Source organism: Bombyx mandarina, chromosome 10 (genome assembly GCF_030267445.1).
Source record: "Bombyx mandarina strain Sakado chromosome 10, ASM3026744v2".
Lineage (NCBI taxonomy): Eukaryota > Metazoa > Arthropoda > Insecta > Lepidoptera > Bombycidae > Bombyx > Bombyx mandarina.
This window is the reverse complement of record NC_143217.1, coordinates 11,734,645-11,762,051: the sequence shown is the minus strand read 5'-3', so window position 1 is coordinate 11,762,051 and position 27,407 is coordinate 11,734,645. Positions and strand designations below refer to the sequence as shown.

The 27,407-nt window shown below is 35.9% G+C and overlaps 1 protein-coding gene across 1 annotated transcript in view; it reads left to right on the top strand.

The window, feature by feature from the left end:
- The window catches only part of Tob (Transducer of ERBB2), a 48,723-nt gene extending 22,653 nt beyond the window's left edge, over positions 1 to 26,070 (top strand). The window contains exons 2-4 of the mRNA XM_028174578.2: positions 19,912 to 20,211; positions 23,457 to 23,548; positions 24,128 to 26,070. Of these exons, the coding sequence (XP_028030379.1) occupies positions 19,923 to 20,211; positions 23,457 to 23,548; positions 24,128 to 24,499 (753 nt within the window). The 5' untranslated portion in view covers positions 19,912 to 19,922 and the 3' untranslated portion in view covers positions 24,500 to 26,070. The remainder of the gene's footprint in view (positions 1 to 19,911; positions 20,212 to 23,456; positions 23,549 to 24,127) is intronic.
- Positions 26,071 to 27,407: the final 1,337 nt, after the last annotated feature.

The window sequence follows — 27,407 nt, the reverse complement described above, 5'->3', positions numbered from 1 at the left end:
CATGCTGAAGTTAAAACTCAGACGTCACATTTTAAGCTGTATGACAGCGTCCACGTGACATCTTTTTTTTTTATTACTTAGATGGGTGGACACAGCCCACCTGGTTTTAGTAGTTACCGGAGCCCAAAGACATCTACAAAATAAATGCCACTACCCACCTTGAGATATGAGTTCTAAGGTCTCAGTATAGTTACAACGGCTGCCCCACCCTTCTAACTGAAACGTATTACTACTTCACGAAAAAAATTGGCAGGGTGGTGGTACCTACCCGTGCAGACTGACAAGATGTCCTACCACTAATAAAATGTGCTTTGGTAGCTAATCACCAAATAGGCCGAGAGTTCATCTACAATATTCAATTCTATCTACTTGAATAAGAAGTACTAGGTAGACTTAATTGCAACTTCGAACCAAAATTCAGAAAAAATGCCTCAATTTCAAACATTCAAAGCATTAAACTGAAAGATATGAATATTAAAAAATAAAACGTGACCAATTTACATAAAAATAAAAACTACAATCCTTGTATCCGTGTTATACATTACTTTATAACGTGAAGCACAATAAAAGTGTTAACACGATAAAAGAGAAATGTAATTGAACAAAATTTATCATTCGAACAACGTAATTTCTAACAAATTAATCCCTTACGCGTCATTCCCTCTGTATTTAGTTATCACAACGTATATTGTACATGTTTTACGTAAATTGACACCCACGCGTTCAGTTTTCGCACGAATAACGTTACGTCATCCATATGACAACGTTCCCTAGAAAGTCATCTATACATATAAATAAAATTGGATTTTCTGTTTGTAATATTGAAATAACAGCTTTTTACTACATGCATATGAATATATATACGGCACATACACCAAAATAACATTTTTTACAATTTTTGTCTGTCTGTCTATCTGTCTGTCCGTTTGTTTGCTCCGGCTAATCTCTGAAACGGCTGGACCGATTTTGATGGGACTTTCACTGACAGTTAGCTGATGATATAAGGAGTAACTTAGGCTACTTCGCCCCGTGGCGTCACCCGCGGTTATTGTCGTACCGCGGGTGACGCCACGGGGCGAAGTGCGGTACGACAATAACCGCGGGTAACATCGCGGGACTCGACTATCATCAATAATAAAATGTAATGTTTCCGAAGCGAAGCGAGGGCGGGTTGCTAGTATTAAATAAATTGATTCAAAGTTTTATGAGCGTAAATGGACAAGCCGTCTATGCATAGCCAAAGCCACATCCACTACTAGCTAGTGAGTTGTCGCTTGTGGAAAATCACATATGCATGGGGTTGACGTAAGCTAATGAAAAAGCACTTGGCCTAGCTTAGATAAGCTCAATTAGCACCGTACACCTTGAGCCGTAAGATCTCAATTCAATTGACACAATACTGTCTCTGTTTTATCCGTAATTTACGATTACTACTTCTGATCCAATCCGAGAGTATGTCTTCAGTTTTTTACACTTCAGTTCATGCTTAGGTCAGAGGATTGGCCGTATATTAAAGTCTGCTTTGGTATAATATTATTCTGATGATGGCTTATCTTAGCTATTGGTAATACCTCTGTCCAGCGAACCTTGCATTATCTTTACTTATTTTCCATCTTCTAAATCCCTAATCCATAATGCTCTATCTTGTTTGGGCAAAATAATTTTGTTTCCATTGCCAAGTGAGAATGAAGGTTTCTATTCATAGGGTAATACAGCAGTTATACCATTTAATAATTCAACCTTGTGCCTTAAAGTAGACTGCAGTATTTACGTCATGATGTTTATGTATTCCATAACCACTTTACGTAAAATGACCCTCGTATAACTCAGCTTAAAACCTCAATACCAAATAACGTTCCATTTTCAGTTGACGTTGAAATAATGACGACGAATTAAAACTCGAACAATCAGTATTCGTGCATAAAGTCATAAATATATTTCATTCCGTACACAATACAATACAATAATTACAATTGCCAACAATCGAACAACAACAGCAATAACAACACAATACACAAAGAACGTATGAAACGAGCAGAACTCGCACTAACTAGCAATAAAAGCCTACATCCATCGATAAATCGAAATTGATTCTCGATTTTTCCGACTGGCGATACAACAGAAACAGTTCGTTCGGGTCATTCGTGGATATAACATAAATAAAAATGACAAGCTGCCGAAATATGTATACAGTCAAAACCGTTTACTACGACATCGTTTAATACAACATGCCGGTTATAATAACCAAAAACAAAGGTCCCGGCTGAATGCCATATGACCGCCTTATTAAAAATATTGCTTTCTACGACATTGGTAATAACGACATACCTCATAAAACGACCACATTTAACTAATATTTCGGAGAATTAGATCTGTTAGAACGACCGGCTAAGCTGTATTGTAAACAATTTGAATAGGTATCTACATTTGTCTTCAATGGCTATTAAAATCAGGAAAGAAAACAATAGGATTTAGTTTCTAATTCTTAGAAACAAAACACGTGCATGCGGTAGAGTCAAAGCCCGCTTCTTCATATCTCTTCAGTTAGTTTGTTACTTATCTATACACAAGACGCACCAAAACTTTGTGGAGTTATTCGTGAAACTTTCAAAATGTCGCAAAGAAAAAGAAAACAAATTAATATTGAAGAAAAATCGCGTATTATGTAAATATATTTTTCCAATAATTCCCTATCGATTTATTTGTACTTGCACGATACACATTAAGCATCACCGGTTGTTACGACTATCGGTTTTTACGACTGAATATGAGCAGTCGGAAGTCGTCGTGGCCTAACGGATAAGACGTCCGGTGCATTCGTGTTGAGCGGTGCACCGGCGTTCGAATCCCGCAGGCGGGTACCAATTTTTCTAATGAAATACGTACTCAACAAATGTTCACGATTGACTTCCACGGTGAAGGAATAACATCGTGTAATAAAAATGAAACCCGCAAAATTATAATTTGCGTAATTACTGATGGTAGGACCTCTTGTGAGTCCGCGCGGGTGGGTACCACCACCCTGCCTATTTCTGCCGTGAAGCAGTAATGCGTTTCGGTTTGAAGGGTGGGGCAGCCGTTGTAACTATACTTGAGACCTTAGAACTTGTATCTCAAGGTGGGTGGCGCATTTACGTTGTGGATGTCTATGGGCTCCAGTAACCACTTAACACCAGGTGGGCTGTGAGCTCGTCCACCCATCTAAGCAATAAAAAAAATAAAAAAAAAAAAAAAGTCCCTTCGATGTCGTTATAACAGATTTTGACTGTAATTATATACCTAAAATCTTTATTTTCCGGTTTTGTAGGTAGAACGTCCCTTATGCAACATAATTACGGGCTCAGGTAATCCCATACTGGGTGGGTTGCGTACACGTATATCACTCTAGGGCAACAGAAATATTTGCATATATACTTTTGTCTCTCGAATACTGATTTTCATAGCATACAGGTTTTTTTTAGTTACAGATACTTTTTCGCCTTTAAGGACTTTTCATGAGCTTAGTACAGAAACAAATCTATTTAAATCGCTATTCTTTTAATATCAAATCAATTCAAATAATATTTTGTACATTGACCAGTCAAAGACGTGAATAATAGGTTTATATGTACTAAAAATGAGCATAACAACTTGAGTTGGAAGGGTGGGGCAGCCGTTGTAACTATACTGAGACCTTAGAACTTATATCTCAAGGTGTGTGGCGCATTTACATTGTAGATGTCTATGGGCTCCAGTAACCACTTAACACCAGGTGGGCTGTGAGCTCGTGTCCACACATCAAAGAAAAAAATTTAAAAAATTGAAACAAGACTAGAGTAAGTGTATTTTTATTGTAGTAGAAGTGACTGATACTACAAACAATACCCGAATCAGATCGAAGTACCGTAACTTTTATTTATCCTCCATGGCTTCGTCACAAGAGAGAACCGGCATACAATAATTTCGAAAATAAATGAAATAACATCTGGGAATCAATAAGCAGTCGCTACTCGCTAGGCTAGGCACAACTTATTTCCCTAGACTGTATTTTCAAACTAAGATTGTGTGATCGCCTCTGAGACAGATTCTGTATTGATTTGAATTTTTGTACGAGGCTTTCGTTCGTGTTTACGGAACAATAACATAGCAGATATAGTTCGATTTTGTTATAGAAATATTAACATATATGTGTAGATGATTATGTTTTCCTATCGATACATAATATTGGCAAATTTCTCAGTTAAATTTTGGCTATTAAATACATAAAATATATTCATTCAGCTTAAAACCAAAATCAACTTATTATTAAAAAAAAAACTCATTTGTCAATTAAACAGTCTATCACAATATTCGAACAGTTAAAAATTAGTACTTTTTCAGAATAAACCCTCTGATACAGTTTTAGCAATATTGTAAGATATTGCTTGTTTTTCAAATATCTATCAAATATATAATTAACTAAAACCATTAAATAAATCATTTACAAAGTCATGTACCAATTAAACTGATATTAAAGTTGTTAGATAATTGACAAACAACAAGAAACAAAATCAAATCTAGGACGAAACGTGTTAATTTCTAGACATAATTGGTCCTTTAATTGGAAGCCCACGATACGATAATAGCGTTTATCAAAGAATGTTCTCTTTTAACGAGTTCTCGGGAGAAATTAGAAAACAATTTTCCCGCTCAAGTTGTTTATTAATTTTTTATGGTAATATTTTTTTCGGTAACTACATATTCTGAACACATTTAAGCCAAGCGTAGTTTACCAATACTCGTCTCATAATTAAAACTTAAGATATAATAAGTACGAAATTTTGAGAAACGGAAGTTTCTGGTGATACATAAGTAAACAGTACATAAAGGCTTTTACTGTCACATTTAAAATATTGAGCCTCGTACTGCTAACCAGTACTCTATAAGCCCAGCATTTCTTCTAAAAAAACACGAGTGTACACACATCGTAAAACAAGTAAACTCTTGCAAAACAATGATAACCCACATCGTTATCGCATTTGTCCCGAACACATGCGAAAGCGGTCCAACTGGGTGAAATTTGCATAGGCGCTGATAATTTTACCGATGCCGGTACACGATAACGTTATTTATTTAATTTCGTCGGCTTTTTACAGCAAAAAACTGTTTCGTTAGTAAAGCTAATGTAACCCGGTAACATTGTTGTGATTATCGCAAGATAAAATAGGAAAAACTTCAAAATTGTTGAATCTTTTCGCTGTGTGTTCGCTAGGTATACTTACGGTAGGCAGCGGCTTGGCTCTGCCCCTGGCATTGCTGAAGTCCATAGGCGACGGTGACCACTCACCATCAGGTGGGCCGTATTCTCGTCTGCCTACAAGGACAATAAACAAGATCATTTAAAACCTAGCATGCCCTGATACCAAACACCGTTCTTGAAGTACCTATTCTCAAGAACTGCACGAAATCTCAATATTACGTATCAACACCTGGAGTAACACCGTATGAAAGCCGTTTTCGTAAATCAAATCGAAGATTGACAGTTTTTTTTTATAATGAATGTGGCTCCAACGCCTTAGGCATTGATTTTGCCAATGTCAAAATATTTACAAAAATGACAGGTGCTTAGAGTGGAAAAAAAATACTAAATCTAAATACAAATAAATTTGGTCGGTTTTTCCATACGCGAATCTGTGGTTTTAAGAGCAACACAAACAAACAAATATTAGACTAACTACTTTAGAGTTAAATATTATTAGGAGATAAAAATTTACACAGAATATTTACATGTTTATTAATATTAATTGGCCGGGGAATGTCATTTGGAAGGATATCATAAAGAGGGGTTGACAGTTACATAAACCCGAATTGTCGATACGTTAAGTTACGAATTCGAATACAATTTACTTTAAATTATATAAAAAAGAACACCTTCTTAAATATACCATACCATAATACGTCTCGAATCATGTTTTTATTTTATCCGCACAACGTCACACAGCAACGAGCTCATGTCAGTGAACTTAGAATTGTTTTTAAAGCTCACACCGGACCCCGCCGGAAGGTAATCAGAAATGATGCGTTCCAGTATCACACTGTTTCTGCTGACGGGATGTATAACGTTTTACGATATCCCAAATAAAGGGTATTTATTAAATGATAACCGCTACAGGACTCAACGTATGCTCTACTACCATAAAATTATATATCAGCTATCATATTTAAACCCATACAGTACTATGCACTATGTACTATACAGTAATATGCTTTATCGTTTCCATACAGTTGATTTATTATGTGTAAGTTTATTAATATGTACGAGTAAGTATGTATATTGGTATATAAATCAAATAGTTAGTTCATATTATATTTTAACGGTATATATCTATTTATTATATGTGTATATTTTTTTAAATGATGTATTGTTAATAGTGCACCGCAACATACCTGCTATATCTTTATCTTTTCCAGAATTTTCGTAAATTAAATGGTTTTAGAAGAGATCGCTTTTAGCGATATGACCGCCTATTGTGCAAATGTTGACTATTTTTCTAATGATGATTGTGTTTTGGTGTGCAATAAAGTATATTATCTCTCTCTATAATTTTTAATTTAACGAGATAGCTCCTATTCTAGATAGTAGAAAAAACTTTATTTAAAATCATATTCTCAATAAAACCAAACAATAATTTAATTTGAAAAAAAAAAAAAGGTTTCCTTCTTGATAATTAAAAAATGTTTACCCTATTTCTTGAATACATTATGCCAATAAAATTCATGCATTACGTCTTACTTACGTAATTATGCATTACGTCTATGCGATTCAAAGTAAGAATTTAAAGTTTTAAACACGGGATCCTTGAAATATTAGTTCATACAGTACGGTGACCATAGACCACACAGAAACGACCATGACTGATTGCGACACGCCGTAACCTCGCTCACCAATACGTGATGTTTAACGAGACTGTCATCTGAACCTTGTTTGCGCGGAGCATTGACAATGCTATTAATTATAAGGAAAATGATATCAGTGTTAATGACCTACCTACGAATAAATGTTTCAACATTACCACTCGGTAGATCTCAAATAAGATAAGGCCTATCTCGTCAAAACATCACGAAGGTTGTAAGGGAGAACATAAGGATATAATGCTTGTTCTAAGGTCCGCTGAACATATTGTGTGGACCTGCTCGTAAATTTACAAGGAGTAGGGGTTTTTGTGGAACCTTACCAGTATGAACCAACATGCTGCCTGTTTCATTGACGGATCAGTTATTCGTGCCGTCACGAGGGGTTTTTTTGTTGCTTAGATGGGTGGACGAGCTCACAGCCTACCTGGTGTTAAGTGGTTACTGGAGCCCATAGACATCTGCAACGTAAATGCGCCACCCACCTTGAGAAATAAGTTCTAAGGTCTCAGGTATAGTTACAACGGCTGCCCCACCCTTCAAACCGAAACGATTACTGCTTGACGGCAGAAATAAGCAGGGTGGTGGTCTCAAGAGGTCCTACCACCAGTAATTAATTGACATACCCAACACAATAAAATTGAGACTTTAAATTCAGATCTCAAGAAAGACGACGCCGTTCTCCTTGTGATTTCTGTTAGCTTCTGTAACCGCTAACCAGCAGGCCGTGATTAATCAAATTAATGCAACAAAATAAATCCTAAGCGTTAGGAAACATTTCAAATACCATTTACAGAGAACCACATCAGCGTAGATAGATAGAAATTTAGGTACCCAAGGAACCAATAAAAATAAGCTCTTTCACTACGACCGAACCATAGCTCAGCATTTAGCATCAATTTGCTCCGTCGTCGGACCGTGTAATGTATTTAAAAGCTTTCTGAAAGCTAAAAGAATATCGGAAAAAATTTCGACCAGAGACGCCGTTCCAGTCGTTTGCTTTACTTTGTGTTGAAATATTCAAGCTTCTTTATACAGAGTGTTGTTTTAAATCGGTTGCTGCTCACACGCTGCTGTGAGCCTCCGTTGTGCTCACCAATGCTCATAGATATGACGACTTGTATGGTGTCGCTCAGAATTAAGGCGAGAACTCGGTCTCAATTCCAACAACTATCCTTTTGCTCCAACCAAAAGGCACAAATTCCTGGAGGCAGAAGTAAAAAGAACTTTACAGGTTTTAACAACTTTCCATGTCCAATTTTATGCCATAAAGTGCCTTTTTTCACACTAGAGTATCACGTGTTAAATATTTATATATTCTTCTAAAATAAAGAACGATCTTGCATAACAAAAGACAAACAATCATGTCCATCCCTAGCTTTCTTACAGTGTGAAAACACTATTCGTATTTATTAACAAAATAAAATGAGAACAAGTTTTAATGAAAAACTTTTGAAGAAATAAATTTTAAAGAAATCAACTTTATAAACTTAAGCCGAATAACATTTAAACAACACTAGCAAAACTATAAGAAGCAACAAGTTTAAATCCATTCAGATATATTAGGTGCAAGAAGATATTAAGCCATAACAATTTATCAACAGATTAGTTGCGGAGAAAGTCGTAAATAGGATAGATGCATCCCATTTTTATCTGTAAGCCTCGAGACAGAAGAAGGGTTTAGCCATTTGTTTCCTTTACTCCAATAACGTGCCTTTTACTTATGCAGCATCGGTACTCAATGTATTACGACAGTGAAATATAAATTCAAATTACTTACAGGTAAGAATTTGTTTTGTCTCCATTTCATTTTATCACAACATATTCTCTTCGGCCGTTTGCATTTTTCTGCACTCATTTGTAACTTAATGTCATACGAACAATGAAAAGAAATATGTATTCAAATTAAAATACTCTGTTTATAATTTCAATTGCTTATTAAAAGCCTACACCAAACCACCCCAAAGGAAGAAATAATAGCTTTATATTTGTAGAATGTCTAAAATAATTACTATAGTTTAAAAATAACATTCCGCACAGGGTGCGCAATTGAATGAAAGAAAATGAAGTAAAAACACTTCAGTGCACGCGCTCGGAGTAAATAAATACTAATATCTCTGTCTCAGAGTTTATTGAATTTTATCTTCCATTTTCTAGCAGTCTGCGGACAATATAGTTTCAGTTACGTTACTATTATTATCTCTAAATACTCTGGAATCGTGAAACTATCCAATTACTTCATGCTATCGAATAAAACGCTACAGAAATGCACATTCTTCAGAAAATTTTCTAAAATCATCAGCTTTGTTAAGAACGATGTACCTATTGTCCAATCTATTATATTTAAGCCGATTAATGAACTTGAACAAATTGTAAATAATAATGTTAAATTAAGACCCTTACGTACTTAATGTACTTTTTATGTGGTTAATTACTAATCATTTGTAGTTTTAATACGCCTAAATAAATCACATCTCTCGACTTACAGAGTCTTAGTAAATGTCTAATATATTAAAACTGAACTATGCAATTTGTTTGGGCGTTGTATTAATTAATTATTCTTCGTCTCGTGACGTCAACGGAATTGATTAAGAAAGTAATTTTCTCTTGGTTCGTAATTTATTCATGAAATCGGTAGGCGTTTCGCTTAATTATCTTTTTATCGAAGGATCTTCGATAATCCTGGCCCTGATCCTATAACAAAATTAACCGCTTGAACAGCTTCCGATATTTAACTTCCATTTTGCAATGACAAAAAAAAAAAACAGAAAGAAAATTCACGTTCGAATATAACCACAGAACACTACTGGGACGGACTATTTAAAGCTTAGCAGCGCGATATCGCACATAGGAATATCAACTTTGTCGCTTGAATCTTAAGGGATGTAATTATGTGAGCGTATAAAGGGGGTTGTCGGGCAGTGGGGCGGCCGATCGATACTGGGTTACAGGCCGTCGTATAAATAGGACAAGCGAAGTTAAGGCCGCTCCGTACGCTCGGTTTCGTTCGTGCAAATCGATGCGGCAGCTGAGTTTTACAATTTGAATGAAAACAACAAAACTACTTCTTTCCGTGTCTCAAAATTTTTACAAAATCCCACTGGTTTCATTTTTATTTTTTATTGCTTAGATGTGTGGACGAGCTCACAGCCCACCTGACGTTAAGTGGTCACTGGAGCCCATAGACATCTACAACGTAAATGCGCCACCCACCTTGAGACATAAGTTCTAAGGTCTCAGTATAGTTACAACGGCTGCCCCACCCTTCAAACCGAAACGTATTACTGCTTCACGGCAGAAATAGGCAGGGTGGTGGTACCTACCCGTGCTGACTCACAAGAGATCCTACCACCAGTAATGCTTCGGCATGCTTTCCGCCTCAAACAGTATTACAGTACAACTAGATTAGACATTTGGAGGACCAAAATCACCGACCGCCATCAGTTGGCTACATAAGTACCTCTGCTCATTTGTAATTCACAAAGGCCTTTCGAACCGAATGCTAACGTTCAAATGTGGTAGCTTCGTCGTTTTTACCTGCATGAAAAAAATCTACTTCCAAAATAGGGAAACTTGTATCATTGCTTCGCGATCAAAGAACGAATAGTTAACCGTTTTCATGGTCACAGTAGTCGCAGTATCACGTCTATGACTCATAAAATCCTAAAGTGTAAAAAAATTGTGTAGATTATCCTATTAGAAAACTGATTGACAAATGGCAAATATTATTAAATTATTATCAAATGAATAACAGTTATCAGTTTCCAATTTAAGTTTTATTTAAGTTAATGTGTTTATTTAAAGATATTATTGTGACTTTAATGATTATTAATAATAATTAAAAGTTTTTGGATTTAATTTATGTTCGTTTGAAATTGAGGGTGTATTTTTTTTTTCAATCACAATCACTTTAATCACTTTTATGTGTATTTAACAGACTTCAAAAAAGGGGGAGGTTTTTAAGTAACTGTATTTTTATATAAGTTACAACAGAAGTATTTCCTAGGTCCATTTTAATGCTTTTTTTGTTTCAGAGAAGATGCTTCTCACTTTATGATCCCTTTTAAATTTTATCTACTCTGACCAATGCTTTTGAGTTATTCTTTTTTTCCTTACCTAAGCTAATGGTCTAGAGAGACCATATCAGCGTCACCGGGCTAGTAGGTGAGCTCACGGGGCTCAAACCTGACGTTGTTGTTAACGCGAACCCTAGCAAGAGCCGTGCTTCGCAGAATCTACCACTGAATTGGAAGTTATCCTTAACACTTTTACTGCAGAACAGGCCAATGTCGGCCCGCCGCGATACTGTCAGATGGTGCGGACGAAGAAAACTTTGTTTTTTTTATCAGCGTTACCCTAGCTTGTAAGTGAGCTCTCGGGGCTCAAACCGGAGGTGAAGGTATGTCGCGGTAGCTGGTGCGGACCGTTTATTTCAAGAGTTTGTAAGAGTTCGACACCAACAACTATCTTATACCTTTAAACGAGCAATTCTTGTATATTAATATACATGTATATAATCTGAATCTCGGAAACGGCTTCAACGATTTTCATAAAATTTAGTATACAGGGGATTTCGGGGGCGATAAATCGATCTAGCTACGATTTATTTTCAGGAAATGTTGTTTTATTCGTGTTTTCAATAATCAACTCTTCCCGACATCTATTGGCGAATAATAATACTATTTTCCTTAATTGAGGGCAACTAAACGCTTTAAAGACACAACAAGATGGCGTAACAAAAAAAAATGAGCAAAGCTCGGTCATCATCTAGTGTACTATAAATTGATACAGTACGTTTTCGCGTATTTATAACATTTTAATCTACCCTAGTTTTAGTGGATCGAAAAAGACCTGCCACGCACTGTTGGGAATATCGTTGGGGGCGAATTTCGACCCGACGCCGCACCAGATGAAGGTTTAATGTATTTTCCGAAACCGCTTGCTTACGTACTAACTAGGTCATAATTATTATTTATTAAGGTTTTGTTTCATCAATTTTCTTCTAATACGAACAAGCGGTAGTGGTTTTTAATTAAGAATGATGTCGGCGACAAAAAAAAAGAATTTTTTTTTTTACAAATTCAATACAGATAATATGCGACATTTTAAACAATAACCTACTTTAAAATTTAAAAAACTTTACTTTAAAATTAAGTAAATAATGTCATTGTTCCAAAAAAAATACAGATAAATGTTTCTTTTTCTGGTACATCCAGCGAGAAAAATGACTTTTTAATCGACTCGTACTGTCGACAACGACACGCACACACATACACAATTTACAAAAATTAAGTGAAATGTCAAATGACCAATCTGTTGTACCTTACATACTGGCCAATCGTAGCTAAATCGTAGCATTTTTTTTTATTAGGTACACATTCTCTATTATTTTGAATGTATGTTGAGACTTGTTTATGAAACTTTTCAAACGGTACACGAATAAAGAGCACGAAAAATTCCAACCACGTTATTTTAAACAAACGCAGCACACATTCCAACTTCCTACAGTTCGAACAGCTTTCCATTGCTAACAATCCATCAAAGAATCATTCATATACAGTCACGAATTCAAAGCCGAGTTAAGCGTCAATGAACAGCTAAAAGCTTTCGTGGTAACCATCAGCCTGGAAGCAAATACGAAGCTGCGTGATTAATCTTCAAATTAATTACCGACCTTCATACTTCACGGCTCACATGGTTCGGCTAACAGCCGCGGCCTGGGAAACCGCATTTCTGCGAATTAATTCATAAGAAATTGTGCATTTATTACTAGTTTTATTTTATTTTATTTTATAAGAGGTCTCATAAATAGTTATAATAATTGTGATAAACTACTTTTTTTTTTTATTGCATTGATGTGTGGACGAGCTCACAGCCCACCTGGTGTTAAGTGGTTACTGGAGCCCATAGACATCTACAACATAAATGCGCCACACACCTTGAGATATAGGTTCTAAGGTCTCAGTATAATTACAACGGCTGCCCCACCCTTCAATAAATAAGAGGGCCGGGACCTTTTCAACGAATCATGTTATTAATAGTAATTAATAATAGCGTAGGTAAAATATATATATTTTTTTGTTAGATAGTTACAAATAATTACGTTTGTGTCTCCTGAGGAAAATTAAAATCGAATTGTCAGGTGAAATATACATCAAATATTTAAAAATGATCCATAATAACTACGCTACTAGGTCTGGATTTGATTTATAGCGGAATCTTTGTGAAAAATCATTTAGTAATCGTTCTTGTTTCATTTATGTTTCTGGTAAATATTAACGTTTGAGAAAATTATTGCTTGGAATCGTTCAATCGGTTTTGATCGAACTTATATAGTTTGACTTTGAATATTTTTCTTTCAGTAACATTTCAGCGGCCATTTTCGGTAGGCAGCGGCTTGGCTTTGCCCCTGGCATTGCTGAAGTCCATGGGCGACGGTAACCACTCACCATCAGGTGGGCCGTATGCTCGTCTGCCTACAAAGGCAATAAAAAAAAATGATGTAGTATTCAAGTCTACCTTTAAACCTTTTCTGTTCTATGCATTTTTATTATAACAATTTTATTTATTTAAGTTGTTACATTTTATTAAATAAAAAAATACCATAGTCGCTATCTCTTCTGCCAAACGCCGCGCCCGCATTCTGCCATTCCTCATCGTGACAAGGGTGGCTTTGTTCCAGATATAACGTTAGGAAACATTCACCTAGAAAATAATACCTGGGTATAATTGTCGGCCTCTACTTATTACGTTTTCTTATATTGTTTTATAACAATGGCAATGAAGATAATAAATCCGAATTAAAAACCAGATTTACTAAAATAATAATTACTATAGTAACTATGTATTATATATGAGATTTATATAATTTTTGGAAATAAAATAATTTAGCTTTATTCTTTGTTTATAAATTCACGACGATTCACGACACGTAAAGTTAATTGAATATACATATATTATGTAGGTAGCTTTTCTATCTTTAATTTATAAATGGTGTCCGTATTGTATTTTTAATTAGGACTGTTTGGTGTTCCAACATGATATTTTCCGTTTCAAGTACAATGTGATTCAAGAATTGAAGCTGACAAGAGTTAGACAATACAATTATTGCGAACTTTTTAAATTTAAGTAAATTTAACACTTATTATACTATTTATTTATTAACTTATTTCTTTATTTGAGAAACCAACTGTCCAATACAAACTTATAATATTTTAACAAATAGCTAAAACAATAGCCAAACATGCTTCCACCATCAAAATCCTAGAGTAGAGTTCATCCATACTACCTGGAGCCACTGCATTCATTCACAGTGCGTTTCCAGAGATCATTTTTGCCACGTACCATCCCGACTTTAGAATGAGCTCCCCTCCACGGTGTTTCCTGAGGGCTATGACATGTCCTTCTTCAAACGAGGCTTGGCTCTGCCCCTGGCATTGCTGAAGTCCATAGGCGACGGTAACCACTTACCATCAGGTGGGCCGTATGCTCGTCTACCTGCTAAGGCTGTTAAAAAAAAATCACATATAAGTAGAGAGTGGACAAAGGAAGAAAAATAAGAGAAAATTTAAAAATTTAAGTTTTAACAAAAAAAACAAAAAACAAAAAACAAAAAAAAGGAACACAATACGCACATATTATTATGTACATCCACTTACACTATAAAACTAAATAATACTCATCGAACTAAATCACCTATATATACTATGTGCATGTCTTCATCCGATAATTAATGTGTATCACAAAAACGGAAATACATGCAATAAAGAATAAAGACAAGAACACACGCTTTCGCTCCTCTATAATGTTAATCGAAATAAGGCAAACTGTCCACATTTCGTTTGTTCATTATTTCCGCCTCATCATCATCATCATTCTCCTGCCCTTTTCCCAGTCACCTGGGGTCGGCGCAACATGCTTTCTCCTTCCATACTCTTCTATCATATACCATTTCTTCGCTCACTCCCCATATCGTCCTTATTACCCATATCGTCTTTCACACAATCTATCCGTTTCTTCTTAGGTCTACCTCTTCCTCTATATCCTTCCACATTCATAGTTAACACTCTCTTACCAACCTCATTTTCATTTCGTCTCATCACATGTCCATACCATCCCAAACGCGCACTCCTCAGCTTCTCTGTCACAGGTGCCACTTTCAGACTTCCTCTAACATATTCATTCCGTATTCTATCCTATCCATGATCCATCATCATTACCGCATATAAACAATAAATCATAGAAGACAAACTCCAAGTAAAAAGGAACTAACCGATTCATTAATCACTGCACATATTACAGAAATACACAGAAAAATGCTTATTAAACTACATATTTTATTATATACTGGTAAAACTCGGTCGCGCCCCGCGGTTGTCATGCTTAATTGTATGAAAAATATTGATTTCTTGAAATTACCGCGCCACCTACCTTTCGTTAATGGTACTACGACAGAAACTTTCCCTGTAGTGTCAACAACAATCGTACCAAGTTCGTTCACAATCAAACGCACAGAGGTCAAACATACATAAACGGAACATTAATAAAATTTGATTGCCCTGTTGCCTTAATTAATTATTCCCTACCTAATCGTTGGTAGCCTAGAGGACTATTCCAACTTCGCGCGGACCGGTACGTGAGGTCACAGGCTCAACCTGAGAGAATTGCTAACACTAGCCCTAGCAAGAGCAGTGCTTCGCTGAATCTACTACGGGATCGGAATCGCGACCCACTGAGAAGATCCGGCGAGAAAATCAGTGGGTTGTGTCTACGGGCTAGTTCGCACGTCCGTAGTCGACGAGTTTGACGAAGACGGTGACTTGAAGACGGTGCTTGAAGAGCCTAAAAGTACCGAGAATGAATCCGGGGATCCGACAAGACATGTTTTGGGTGACGGCGGATTTGCTTTGCCCCGTCGACTGGATCGGATATGGTTGCTTTAGTAGCTAGTGACCCTGCTACACGATTTAGCTCTAGTACTATTGCTGATCAGCTTCTTTTGCGCTTGTTCCTGACACTTTTTCCGAATCACTCTTAGCTTGCGGCAATTGACTGTTAAAGGACATTTTTGTTCCATTTTACCTTCTAGAAATTTCGATTGTTCGGTTATAATCGTAATTAGAAATCCAAAGACATTATTGTCTGACTAATAAGCGACGGTTGCCAAAAAAAACCATTAACCACTTTGGGTGTAAATTTTGGTTTCAATATGTGCATATTTTAGTGAAAAGGTTTTTGTGTTGACGGAAATGGGTTAATATTGTCATTCCTTTGGGCCAAAGCTGTTTAGTTTGTTCCGAGGAAACTTATCTCAGAAGACCCTTTGAGTACCCTTCAAAGAGGTTTGGGGTTATATCGTTCGTCTCGAACAAAACCTTCGATTTATATATTACATTGAATTTGTTTTCTAAAGTTATTGTCACGTGCAATTTTTTTATAGAGCAACTCTAGCTTGTCCAAAGGCTTCCTTTCCGATGCAATCTAAATAGCATATTTTGTCATACCACACCAATAGAGTATCACTTCAAACAGTTTTTTTAGATTACCGAAAAACACGATTATATCGCATTCATCACGAATCAGACTTCAAGTGCTAGTCTGAAATAAACATTTTTATCTATAACCAGTTCTGTTTTATCTCCAGCTCATAACACAACCGTGACGTCTGGTCACGTCTGAGAAAAATTGCTTCTACTTCACACAGTAAAGAAAACCAGTTCTAGAAAGTTCTTGAAAACACGAGAACGTCAAATAAATATGTTTCTGAATGAAGTAAATAATGTGCATTAATATACGAAAAACAAGGCCCACAGACTGTAATTTAAAATTCAAATTAGAATCAAAGTCAAAACAGAAAGTCACGAGACAAATACTATATTTGTTATATGTATGAGTATACACTTTAAGGGTTTTTACAGTTGATTTTAGCATAGCAAAAGATTTGAAATACATCTATATATTAATACGTGAAGCAAAAACGTTGTATCCCTTTTTACGAAAATTGCGCGGACGGAGGAGTATTAAATTTTCCACACTTATAGAGAATATAGAGAAGAAGTGCACAATGCTAATTTTTTTTTAAATAATGCATAAAAGATACATTAAATCAATGAAGAAAACATTACACACACTACATACCATGTATTTGACGCACACACGCATGCATAATTTTATTATCAAACTTTTGTTCTTGACGTCTGTTGTCAGATTAAATATTGTTTGTTTTTGTTAATATTTTTTTATAGTGTAGTCTTGGCGGAATTTGTGATTATAGAAGTATAAAATACAATCATAATAGTGTGCAAACTTACAATTCTAATTAATTATAGTCGAATTTCGACTAGTGCGGGACCTCTAGTTCCATTTAATATTTGAACTTTTTTATTATTATTACTCATTTTAACAATTCTTTTTACATCACCATAAAACCATTAAGTTTGAGGGAAATTTATTTGAAATAATTAATGTTCAAAATTTGTATATATTGAAATACAAAAAAAATTCAATTACAAAAAAAAACTTACACAATATCCATAGCCAAATTAAAACGAAATCGTGAAAATGAAAAAAAGGTAAATTGAATTTTATCATAACTAAGGTATTCAAGGTCAGAATTCGTGGTCACATATATTTATATATATATATATATATATATATATATATATATATATATACATATATATATTTATATATAAATTATGATTAAGTAGACATTTTTTTTAAATATGAACATAGTTATTCGAACTAAAAATTTGAAACCGAAAAATTAGCCAAGCATATCTAACAATACTGATAGGTCACTGACCACAAATCCAAAAACAAAAAGCCACACGTGGCCCAAATGTACATAATAATATATTTCAAGGTCGCAAACAAAAAATATTCAAATTTCAACATAGGTAGTAACCATGGCTTAGAAATCATACACATACCTATACAAATATTTTTCTAGGACAAAGGCATTTGTACCTAAACATAATATTAATTACATGTTTATTTATAAAAAACCAGAGCTTTTATATTATTCACGACGTTTAATTGCAATAGGTATTTTAAATGACGTTACTAAGCGGCTTCCATAATCGACGATAACCACTCACCACGGGTACGCTTGTCGCCTAGTATGGCGATAAAAAATAGTCATCAAATATGTTCTCACGCGATCAAATACGCTTATAACTACATATACATGTTTCGATCTTGTCTGGGGACAATGCCCGATATCACTGTACCAAATTCACATACTTAGTTATGCTCTTCGCTTGAATACATTGAAGAAACTATGTAGTATCACACGAACTATTTAGATTCACACGTGTCTCAAATTTATTTGTATTACAAATCAATATTTTGACTTTCATTGAGTCACTATGTATCCGTTTGACCGTCATGCAATAGCAAATGTATCAGACTGTTCGTCTGCGATATAACTAAGAATTTCATTCAATGTTTAACCCACAGACACAGCCCACTGAGTTTCTCGCCGGATTTTCTCAGTGGGTCGCGTTTCCGATCTGGTGGTAGATTCTGCGAAGCACTGCTTTTGCTAGGGCTAGTGTTAGCAACACTCCGGTTTGAGCCCCGTGAACTCACTTACGCGTTAGGGTGAAGCTGAAATAGCCTCTCAAGGCTATTAGCATAGGTAGGAAAAAAACATTGAATGTCGAAAAATATTTATTGTTTAATAGCACTTCCGAAACTAGTTTTGAGGTAGGAAGCAATATAACATTACGTAAAAGTTTCTTTAAAATCCAACTACCCCTTCCTTCTAGCCACTGAAGTGTACTCTTTAAAGTTTTAATGCTATAGCGCGATAAACTTATCACAAATACGCGTATCCAGTTTCAAACTTGTCGAAGTAGATTTCATCGAAGAACATAATAGCTATACGAAATCGACACTAATGCTATAAATGCGAATATGAATTTGTTAGCAACGATTTCGTCTTTTAACTACTCTACCAAAGAACATGGAATTATACAAACATTATCACTAGGAGTCCAAAAAATAACATTAGTCACTTTTCGTCCAAAAAAAAGTACTAGATCCGATTTATTTCTAAGTTAACACGATTCGAACGGCGGGTGAGTGCTAGTTTTTGAAATAAACGCTTCCAGTGACTCGATCGATAAATTCGCAGAATGATTGTGAAAGTAATCTTCATTTAAATAATAAATTTGCAAATCACTTGAAACTTCGCTTACCGTTCCGCCGCCTTAGAAAATCGATTAGCCTACAATTTTATTAGGCTTAAGGAACCACGTTTTATTTCAGCATCTAATGAGCCGTGTCACTGTCATGACTTAATTAATTCTTTTGCAGTATTTACATATGTACCTAATAACTAAACGATAGGCAGCGGCTTGACTCTGCCCCTGGTATTGCTGACGTCCATGAGCGACGGTGACCACTTACCATCAGGTGGGCCGTATGCTCGTCTACCTACAATGGCAATAAAAAAAATTTAGCTGTAGCATCTTCATGATCAAATGGAATGAGTTTTGTTAGGAAAAGTCAACATTTAATGTAGTCAATTTAATGAAACAACGCAGAAACATGCAACAATAAGTTGCATGACATGAAGGAAAAATTCTTATACAAATTTTGATTCTTAAAAAAAATCATTTAAATGAAAAAAAATCATACTAAATGAAAAGAATACTAAATGTAAAACATTCGAAAGATAAAATGTTCATATGTTTGTAACATAATCACGCAAAAATGAGTTAGATTGCCTCTGATAGGATTTACATGAAATTTAGCACATAGATGGATTACAACCTGAATTAACACAGATGATACTTTTGTCATGGTAAATGGTAAAGCCGGACAACGCTGGGTATATATGCTATAGTAAATATGACAGTATATTCGGTGGTCCGTGATTTTATCTAAATGGACCGATCGATCGATCGCCCATGGTCGACGGTGACCCCTCACCCTTAGGCGGTCCGTATGCTCGTTCGTCTACCTACAAGAGCATTAAAACAAACTGCGATAGCGTCTACTAAAACTAATTTCAACCTTTATTCTTGTTCACAGTGCTCCCAAAAATGCATATTGAAGTGCAAGTCGCCCTAAACTTCGTCATATCTTACTTATACAATAAGCTGCCAAGACGGCGAGTCAACATCTTCGGGGAAGAATTAGAGAAGGCACTCAAGGATAAATTCAGGGGTCATTGGTACCCGGACAGACCGTGCCGGGGCTCTGCGTTCCGATGCCTGAAAACTGGAGGCCCATTGGATCCAGTGCTTGAAAGGGCGGCGAGGGAATCGGGAGTGCCCGTACGTGATGTACTAGAACACCTACCCAGGGATCTGGCTGTCTGGGTTGATCCAGGTTCGTTTGATGTTTAATTATATTTTTATTTATTTATTTGATCAATTATATTAAGTTACTAGTGTTCGCCCAGTGGTCGAAATTCTACCATATTCATTGGCACCTCAATTGTATGTAATTAAATTTTCTTTTGATTCGTGATTGACTACTTTCTAATTAAAAAAAACTGTATTGATAAACCCTAAAGCTGGACAACAGCAATTAGTAAAAAAAATCGATTGAAAACAAAAGGGAAAAAATACTGAACTATTTTTCCTATTTCATTGTAGATGTTGAAAAGTAAAATTTTATAAGACACCTCAACACTCGTTTTTAACTCGCGAATACATATCTCACTGACATCGTGACCATTGAGCTCGTGTCTTTCGTGACCACGAAAATTGCAAAGTATTTGAAACGTCGGCAATAATAAATTCTATTTTATACAGTGGGTAGTATGGGATAGTAGATAATAATCATTTTAATGATGACTTCGTCTCGCTAAAAACTGCATCTCGCTGCATCTCGCTAGATTTAACAAAACAAATGTAATGTTGCTTAGCTTTTATTCTTGGTTATAAATACTGTTCTGTTACTGACATTACACCGTTTTCATGACCAAATGAAAACGAAATGCAAATTAGTCAGCCATTGTAGAAACTAGCTTGCATAAACGTACGAACGATCAAAATGTTACTGTATCTAGGTATAGATACAAGTACAGATGGCATTCAAATAGGAGCTACTTAATAAACCAAGATAAAATTGTAAAACACTCTCGCTCTTATACTTAACACGAACGTAATGAAAAGGACAATGCCCAAAAGTGGGCCAACTTTATGTCAAAACTATTTGTACTTGAAAAACGATGCCTTATTTTTTTACGTTGTTTAGTTTATGTATCAACATTTCTTTCAACCTGGCATTGTTTTCCAAAAAAATAAATTACTTATTTGATAACATCCCAAAACTATCCATGCCATAGTTTTTAAATTCGCCAATAGGCAAAGGGCTTAGCCCATACAGCCTTATAGCAAACCTATATGCTGTCAAACGAAAAAGTTGTTTGTGACTTGAACAACAAATTAAAAAAAATTAGCTAATGCTTATAATTCACAGGCTTCTTAGTTTATTTTTGTTCAATTCAATATTTATATATTGTAATAATAATTATTACTTAAAACCATGAATTATTTAATATTTTTCGATATTAATGATTCCATTAGTAAAAATATCAATGGCCTACCATTACTCTATTCTTATTATATCAGAGAGTTTTGGCAGCAAACCGAGTGAAGCGTCACTTGAATTTTTATTTTAATGTTTTTTTAATAGTTTATTATGTAATTTGTATTATTTGTATTTGTAATATTGTGTATAAAAGGTCTGCGTAAACTCATGCTCAGTCAATGTGGTATTCGTCGAGTTGACGTCAAAACTCCCAAAAAGCAATAAAAAGAGATACACCGGCTTTTTATTGACATAAAAAATATATAACTTCGACAGACTAGGCTACGCTCTTTGCCTGCTTATTGGTGAATTTAAAAACAACAACAACAATATCGTTGCCGGCTTCCGGATTTTCATTTCATTTTATTATTATTACTAGCGACCCGCCCTCGCTTCGCTTCGGAAACATTAAAACACACATGAAACCAAAAAATAAAAATAAAAAAATATAAAAAAAAAGTAGCCTATGTTCATCAGGGACAATGTCGGCTTCTAATGGAAAAAGAATTTTTCAAATCGGTCCAGTAGTTTCGGAGCCTATTCGAAACAAACAAACAAACCTTTCCTCTTTATAATATTACTAGCGACCCGCCCTCGCTTCGCTTCGGAAACATTAAAACACACATGAAACAAAAAAATAAAAAAAAAATAAAAAAAAAACGTGTATTATTAAACAAACAAATAGTAAAGGTCATATAATCCTCGACAATAATAACATGAATGTTACAGCACCACTACTATTGCAACTAGATGTAATCTCGGTAATAGTTATAAGGCGACCGAGAATAGGAGGGCATTATCGGATACACGTAAATTGGCTCGCACGTACTAAGGCCTCGTTTGAGACGCAAGCGAAGTCCGTGACATCTGTATTGTTTAAGAATGACGTGCAAATTGAAATTTAATTGTTTACTTTGCATTTAAGTATATTGAACTTGACGATTGTTACAGAGATTTCATCAGTGTGCTTAGTGCGAGTTTTTTAATGTTCTCGAGAACGTAAAAGTTAGCTCATATTTGTATGGAATGGGATCGTTTGCTTACGTTTGTCGCTAGGGGCACTGTTCCAACTGCCTACAAAATTGGGTTCACTTTTACGCTAACGAGAACGTTAAAAAACTCGCACACACACACAGCAGCACACAGCTCAGACATTAAAGTGTTTAAACTACATTCATATTTAACTAAAAATGTGGGAGACAAAACACTATCATTCTAGTATTTTCTTCAGTGTTCGCGAGTCGTAGACATGTAACTAAAATTACGTTTAAATTTTCTAATCGCTTTTTATCGTCGTCCGTGACTACGTAAGCTGTAAAGTATTGAAAACCTCGGAAACATTCATTACATGAAAACAAAAAAAACGCGAGTATAAACCGTAAAACAGTTTTAATTATCAGTACCATTATATTTGATGTGTCTTCAATGGCTCATAGCTCAAAATTACAAACACAGACAATCTTTTTTACTCATTAGCATAGTTGGATAGATAAGCTCACGGCCTTGGTTGTATGCATATCTTCTGGCCGTATATCTTACGAAAATACATCTTACGAAGTTATTAGATGAATCGTTAAGAACCTCTTTTATCCCTACCTAAGCTGATGGTTTTGAGAGACCATATCAGCGTAGCTTTAACTACATAATAGATGAGTCCACGTCGTTGCTAACACTAACCTTAGCAAGAGCAGTGCTTCGCAGAATCTACCACCGGATCAGAAACCCGACCCACTGAGAAGATCCGGCGAGAAACTCAGTGGGCTGTGTCTGTGGGTTAATTTACTCGTCGAGCCCTTCGTCACAAGCGACGGGTTCGACGAGAACGATGACCGGTGTTTGGGGTACCTAAAAGCACCGTTAGTGGATAGGGAGGATCAGAAATGACCTGTTTTGGGCGACATCGACTGTTTACCATTCGGTCCACAGGATCGGGAATGTTAAGAAGTAATTCATAAACGACTAATGACAGTAAATACTTAGCTTTAGTTTATCAACGCAATATTCCTTTTGAATAACTGGGATCTTTTGAATTTCAGGTGAAGTATCATACCGTATCGGAGAAAAGGGCGCTGTGAAGGTTTTGTTCAGCAGTGACGAGCGTGCTGCCGATGAAAGAACCGATCGGGAGGTAAGACCAATATCTACATATTTTTTTTGTGATTGAAAGATTACTGGTGGCCCGGAAGCAACATCTACGTGCAGACTAATCACCTTCAAATCAATTATAACAACCCTATTAAACAGATCGTCAGTATCTGATTGATTAAATTGAAGACCACTGTAACACCTTATATGGCTATTATTAATCCATGAAATGTGTATGTTATGTAGTCTATACTAATATATAAATCTACAGTGGTTTTTACGGATGTTCCGTTATAACTACTGAACCGTGGATCCGATTGACTTGAAACTTGGTATCCATGTAGAAAATACATGTACTTAATGGATAAGCTAATGTTTTTATGAGTGTTGGACTCCCTAATAAGCATGACAATAAATAATAATGTCAATTTTAAATGCCCAGCGAAGCGGGCGAGTGCGGCTAGTATCTCATAAGATTAATGGAACGGTAGATAATAAATAGAAAAACATATTTCTTAATTATAATTAAACTTAATAAAAAAAAAAGTTAAGATAAGTATAATAAATAACTACAAATAGTTTTTAAAAATAATTAAAATAAAACAATAATTGTAATGTGCAGGTAACACGCGCGTTCAACCCTGAGGCCCAATGCTTCAGGCCAGTGGAGCCTGCTGCGGCGCCATCACCGCCAGCGCCCGCGGCCTTCTCTCCTGCGCCTCCGTTCCGTGCACAGCCGCTCACCTTCACGACAGCTACATTTGCACAGACGAAGTTTGGCAGCACCAAGCTCAAAACGAGCAGCAAGCGCGCAAACCGCATGTCTCCCACCGAATTCAGCAATTACATAAAGCAGCGCGCGATGCAGCAGCAGCTGGCGGCGCGGTCCATGTCACCGGCCCCGGAGGCGGCGTACCTGTCTCGTCGCGAGCCGGCGCCGGGCAGCGCGCCGCCCTACCCTCCGGCGCCGTCGCATCTGCTGCTCGCCAACTGAGCCGCACACCGCGCGACCCGCTCATAGAGTCTTTACTTTTTTACGAGAGAGACGCGCGCCGCGATTTATTTTTTTATTTTCCGCGGGGGCGTCCCGCGCCGCCCGCCGCTTGTGATATCCGTACGATTTTCCATAACTTTTTGTATTCTCGTTCGTTACGTCGATGTGTAAATTTAATCGATAGGAGCAATAATAATTAGCCGCGCGACTCGCCGGCGATTTATTTTCGTAATATTTAAAAGCCGAGTCGTTTTTGATGTCTTCGTTCGATATCGATATATTAGTAGTTTAAGAGAGCCAACAGCCGCACGGCCGAGTGCGTTGACGACGTACCTTCTAGAGCGAGCCTGTATACATACGTCCTCCGATCTAAGAAGTATTAATATTTAATTATGTATACAATATATATTCGTACGAGATAAATATATAATTTTTCACGTGAAAACGAAAAGCCAATAGAGAAATTGTGTATTTTAATAAAAATAAATAAATAAATCATACTATTTTAGCGTATCGGTATGGTATACCTGTGTATTGTATTCGTATGTTGTAATATTTGCATATCCGGTCGGACGCGGTCGGACGGCGCGGCGGGCCGCCCGAGGGCGTCGGAGATCTCACATAGTGTTATCATCACTCGTACGATTGTACCCTTTTTATAATAATTAACATACATAACATAATAATATAGGATTAGCTACGTTTCAATCTAACAGTATTTTTTTAAGAAGATATTAGTCCTTGTGTAAATTTATTGGTCGACCGCACCGCGGTGGCCGGTCTTAGCGTGTATCGTATACTTAATATTTAAATTGTTATTAAAAGACATGAATAAGAATAAATCATAGAAAAATATATCTCAATTCATTAAAATAACGGGTGCATGCGATTCATTGAAAATTGAATACTATGTGTTATTTATCTTTTTTATATTTCATTAGCGATCGGTACAGTTTTTTTAATGGAGGTCTGTAGTTTAAGCGCTGCTATAGCGCGGGAAACGGGTAGTCGGATCAGCTTGTCACTGTGTTGCGAATACAAAACAGAAATAATTGGCAACGGGAAATTGCTCTATACGTATCTCGCAATTTCACCAAATATGTATTGTAGATGAAACAATTCAATGCACAACATGGACAAGTTGTACCTAAACGGAAATGTACAACTATTTTTACTATTTTTATATTTTGATTTAGAGTTAAGTCTAGCTGTATGAGTTCTATACCTTTAAAGTGTACTTTATTAATATCTTATTATTAAATTACATGAAATGTATTTTCTATGACAATCCATTGAAAAACTGACCGAAATGCTACAGTATTTTGTAGATAAAATCTATAATGTAAGTTTAATATTAATACAATTTAGTGTAATGAAATTTTTTATTGTAAAAGATAATTTTTATTTTTCTTTCCTTTTGTAAGATATATTCGATGAAGTGTTAAAGATAATATAATATTTGCATAATATAGTAAAAAGCGGCACTCCATTGCCGGCTAATATAATTAGTCAATAATTTTTCAAATTGTTGTACGACTTTTTAAGTTTATATTAAAATGTTTTGTGCAATCTATTGTCTGTTTCATTGATCAATCCTATTTAAAAGACATGCCTACGTAGTTATTCATAGTAATTTAATTAAATGATTCTTGTAAAGCAATAGCTGGGAAGGCGAACTCACAGCACACCTAGTTCTCAATTAGTGCCGGGGTCCTTAAACATCACAAGCATCTCCTAACCCGATGACCTTGACCATATCTAACATGTCTAAATTTTATATCTTATTTAACTATCTAAGCCTACCTAAGCTGATAGCCTTGAGAGGCTATATCAGCGTAACTTAACAAGTAGGTGAGAGATCACGGGACTCAAACCTGACGACGTTGCTAACACTAACAGTGCTTCGCAGAATCTACCATCGTATCGGAAAGGCGACCCACTAATGAGCCGTCACGGCAAAAATATAATTTAATTCAATAGTCTTTTGTTTCGGAATTCATTATCTTTTTTAAATAATAGAATTGATGAAAATATTTAGCTGAAACATATATTTTTAAAACTATTTATTAATAGGATTCACCGCCGTCGCAGATAAGTGGAGCCGCCCGCCCACCTTGAAACATAAAAGTTGTTTGTAGGGCTGAGCTTATTTTCGCAGAAATTGCAAAAGGTATTTGAAAAAGTACCTTATAAAAAATTTAAAAAAATACAAAAATCAATGCTAGTACGTTCGCGTGAGCAACGTCTTACGTGTTTTTAAAATTATGAAATGGCGCAACGTCATATGACGGCCTCTAGATTATCATATTTATTTTGTCCGAACGTCTTTGGACTTCTATTTTGTGGGAAAATTCCTATGGCGCATCTACTTAGTGCCGCAACACATTTGATTTTCACAGCCAGCATCACCGCGTTCCCAAAAAAAATCATCATAAGATGTACGTATTACGGCGCGGGACGTTTTTAGACGTTGCTAAATTTGTATTTTTCTTTATTTTTTTATTGCTTAGATGGATGGACGAGCTCACAGCCCACCTGGTATTAAGTGGTTACTGGAGCCCATAGACATCTGCAACGTAAATGCGCGACCCACCTTGAGATATAAGTTCTAAGGTCTCAAGTATAAGTTACAACGGCTGCCCCATCCTTCAAACCGAAACGCATTACTGCTTCACGGCAGAAATAAGCGGGGCGGTGGTACCTACCCGCGCGGACTCACAAGAAGTCTTACCACCAATGAGAAAAAGGTGCGCCACAGTAGCAATATTCAAAAATGAGGTTGCTCACGCGAACGTGCTAATTTGACAGGAAAATAATTTTAAATTATTTTTTATAGACCTATTAAAAAAGTCATACATGCGCGCGCTAAGACACGTCTTTATAGGTCGATACCTATATAATACCTAGT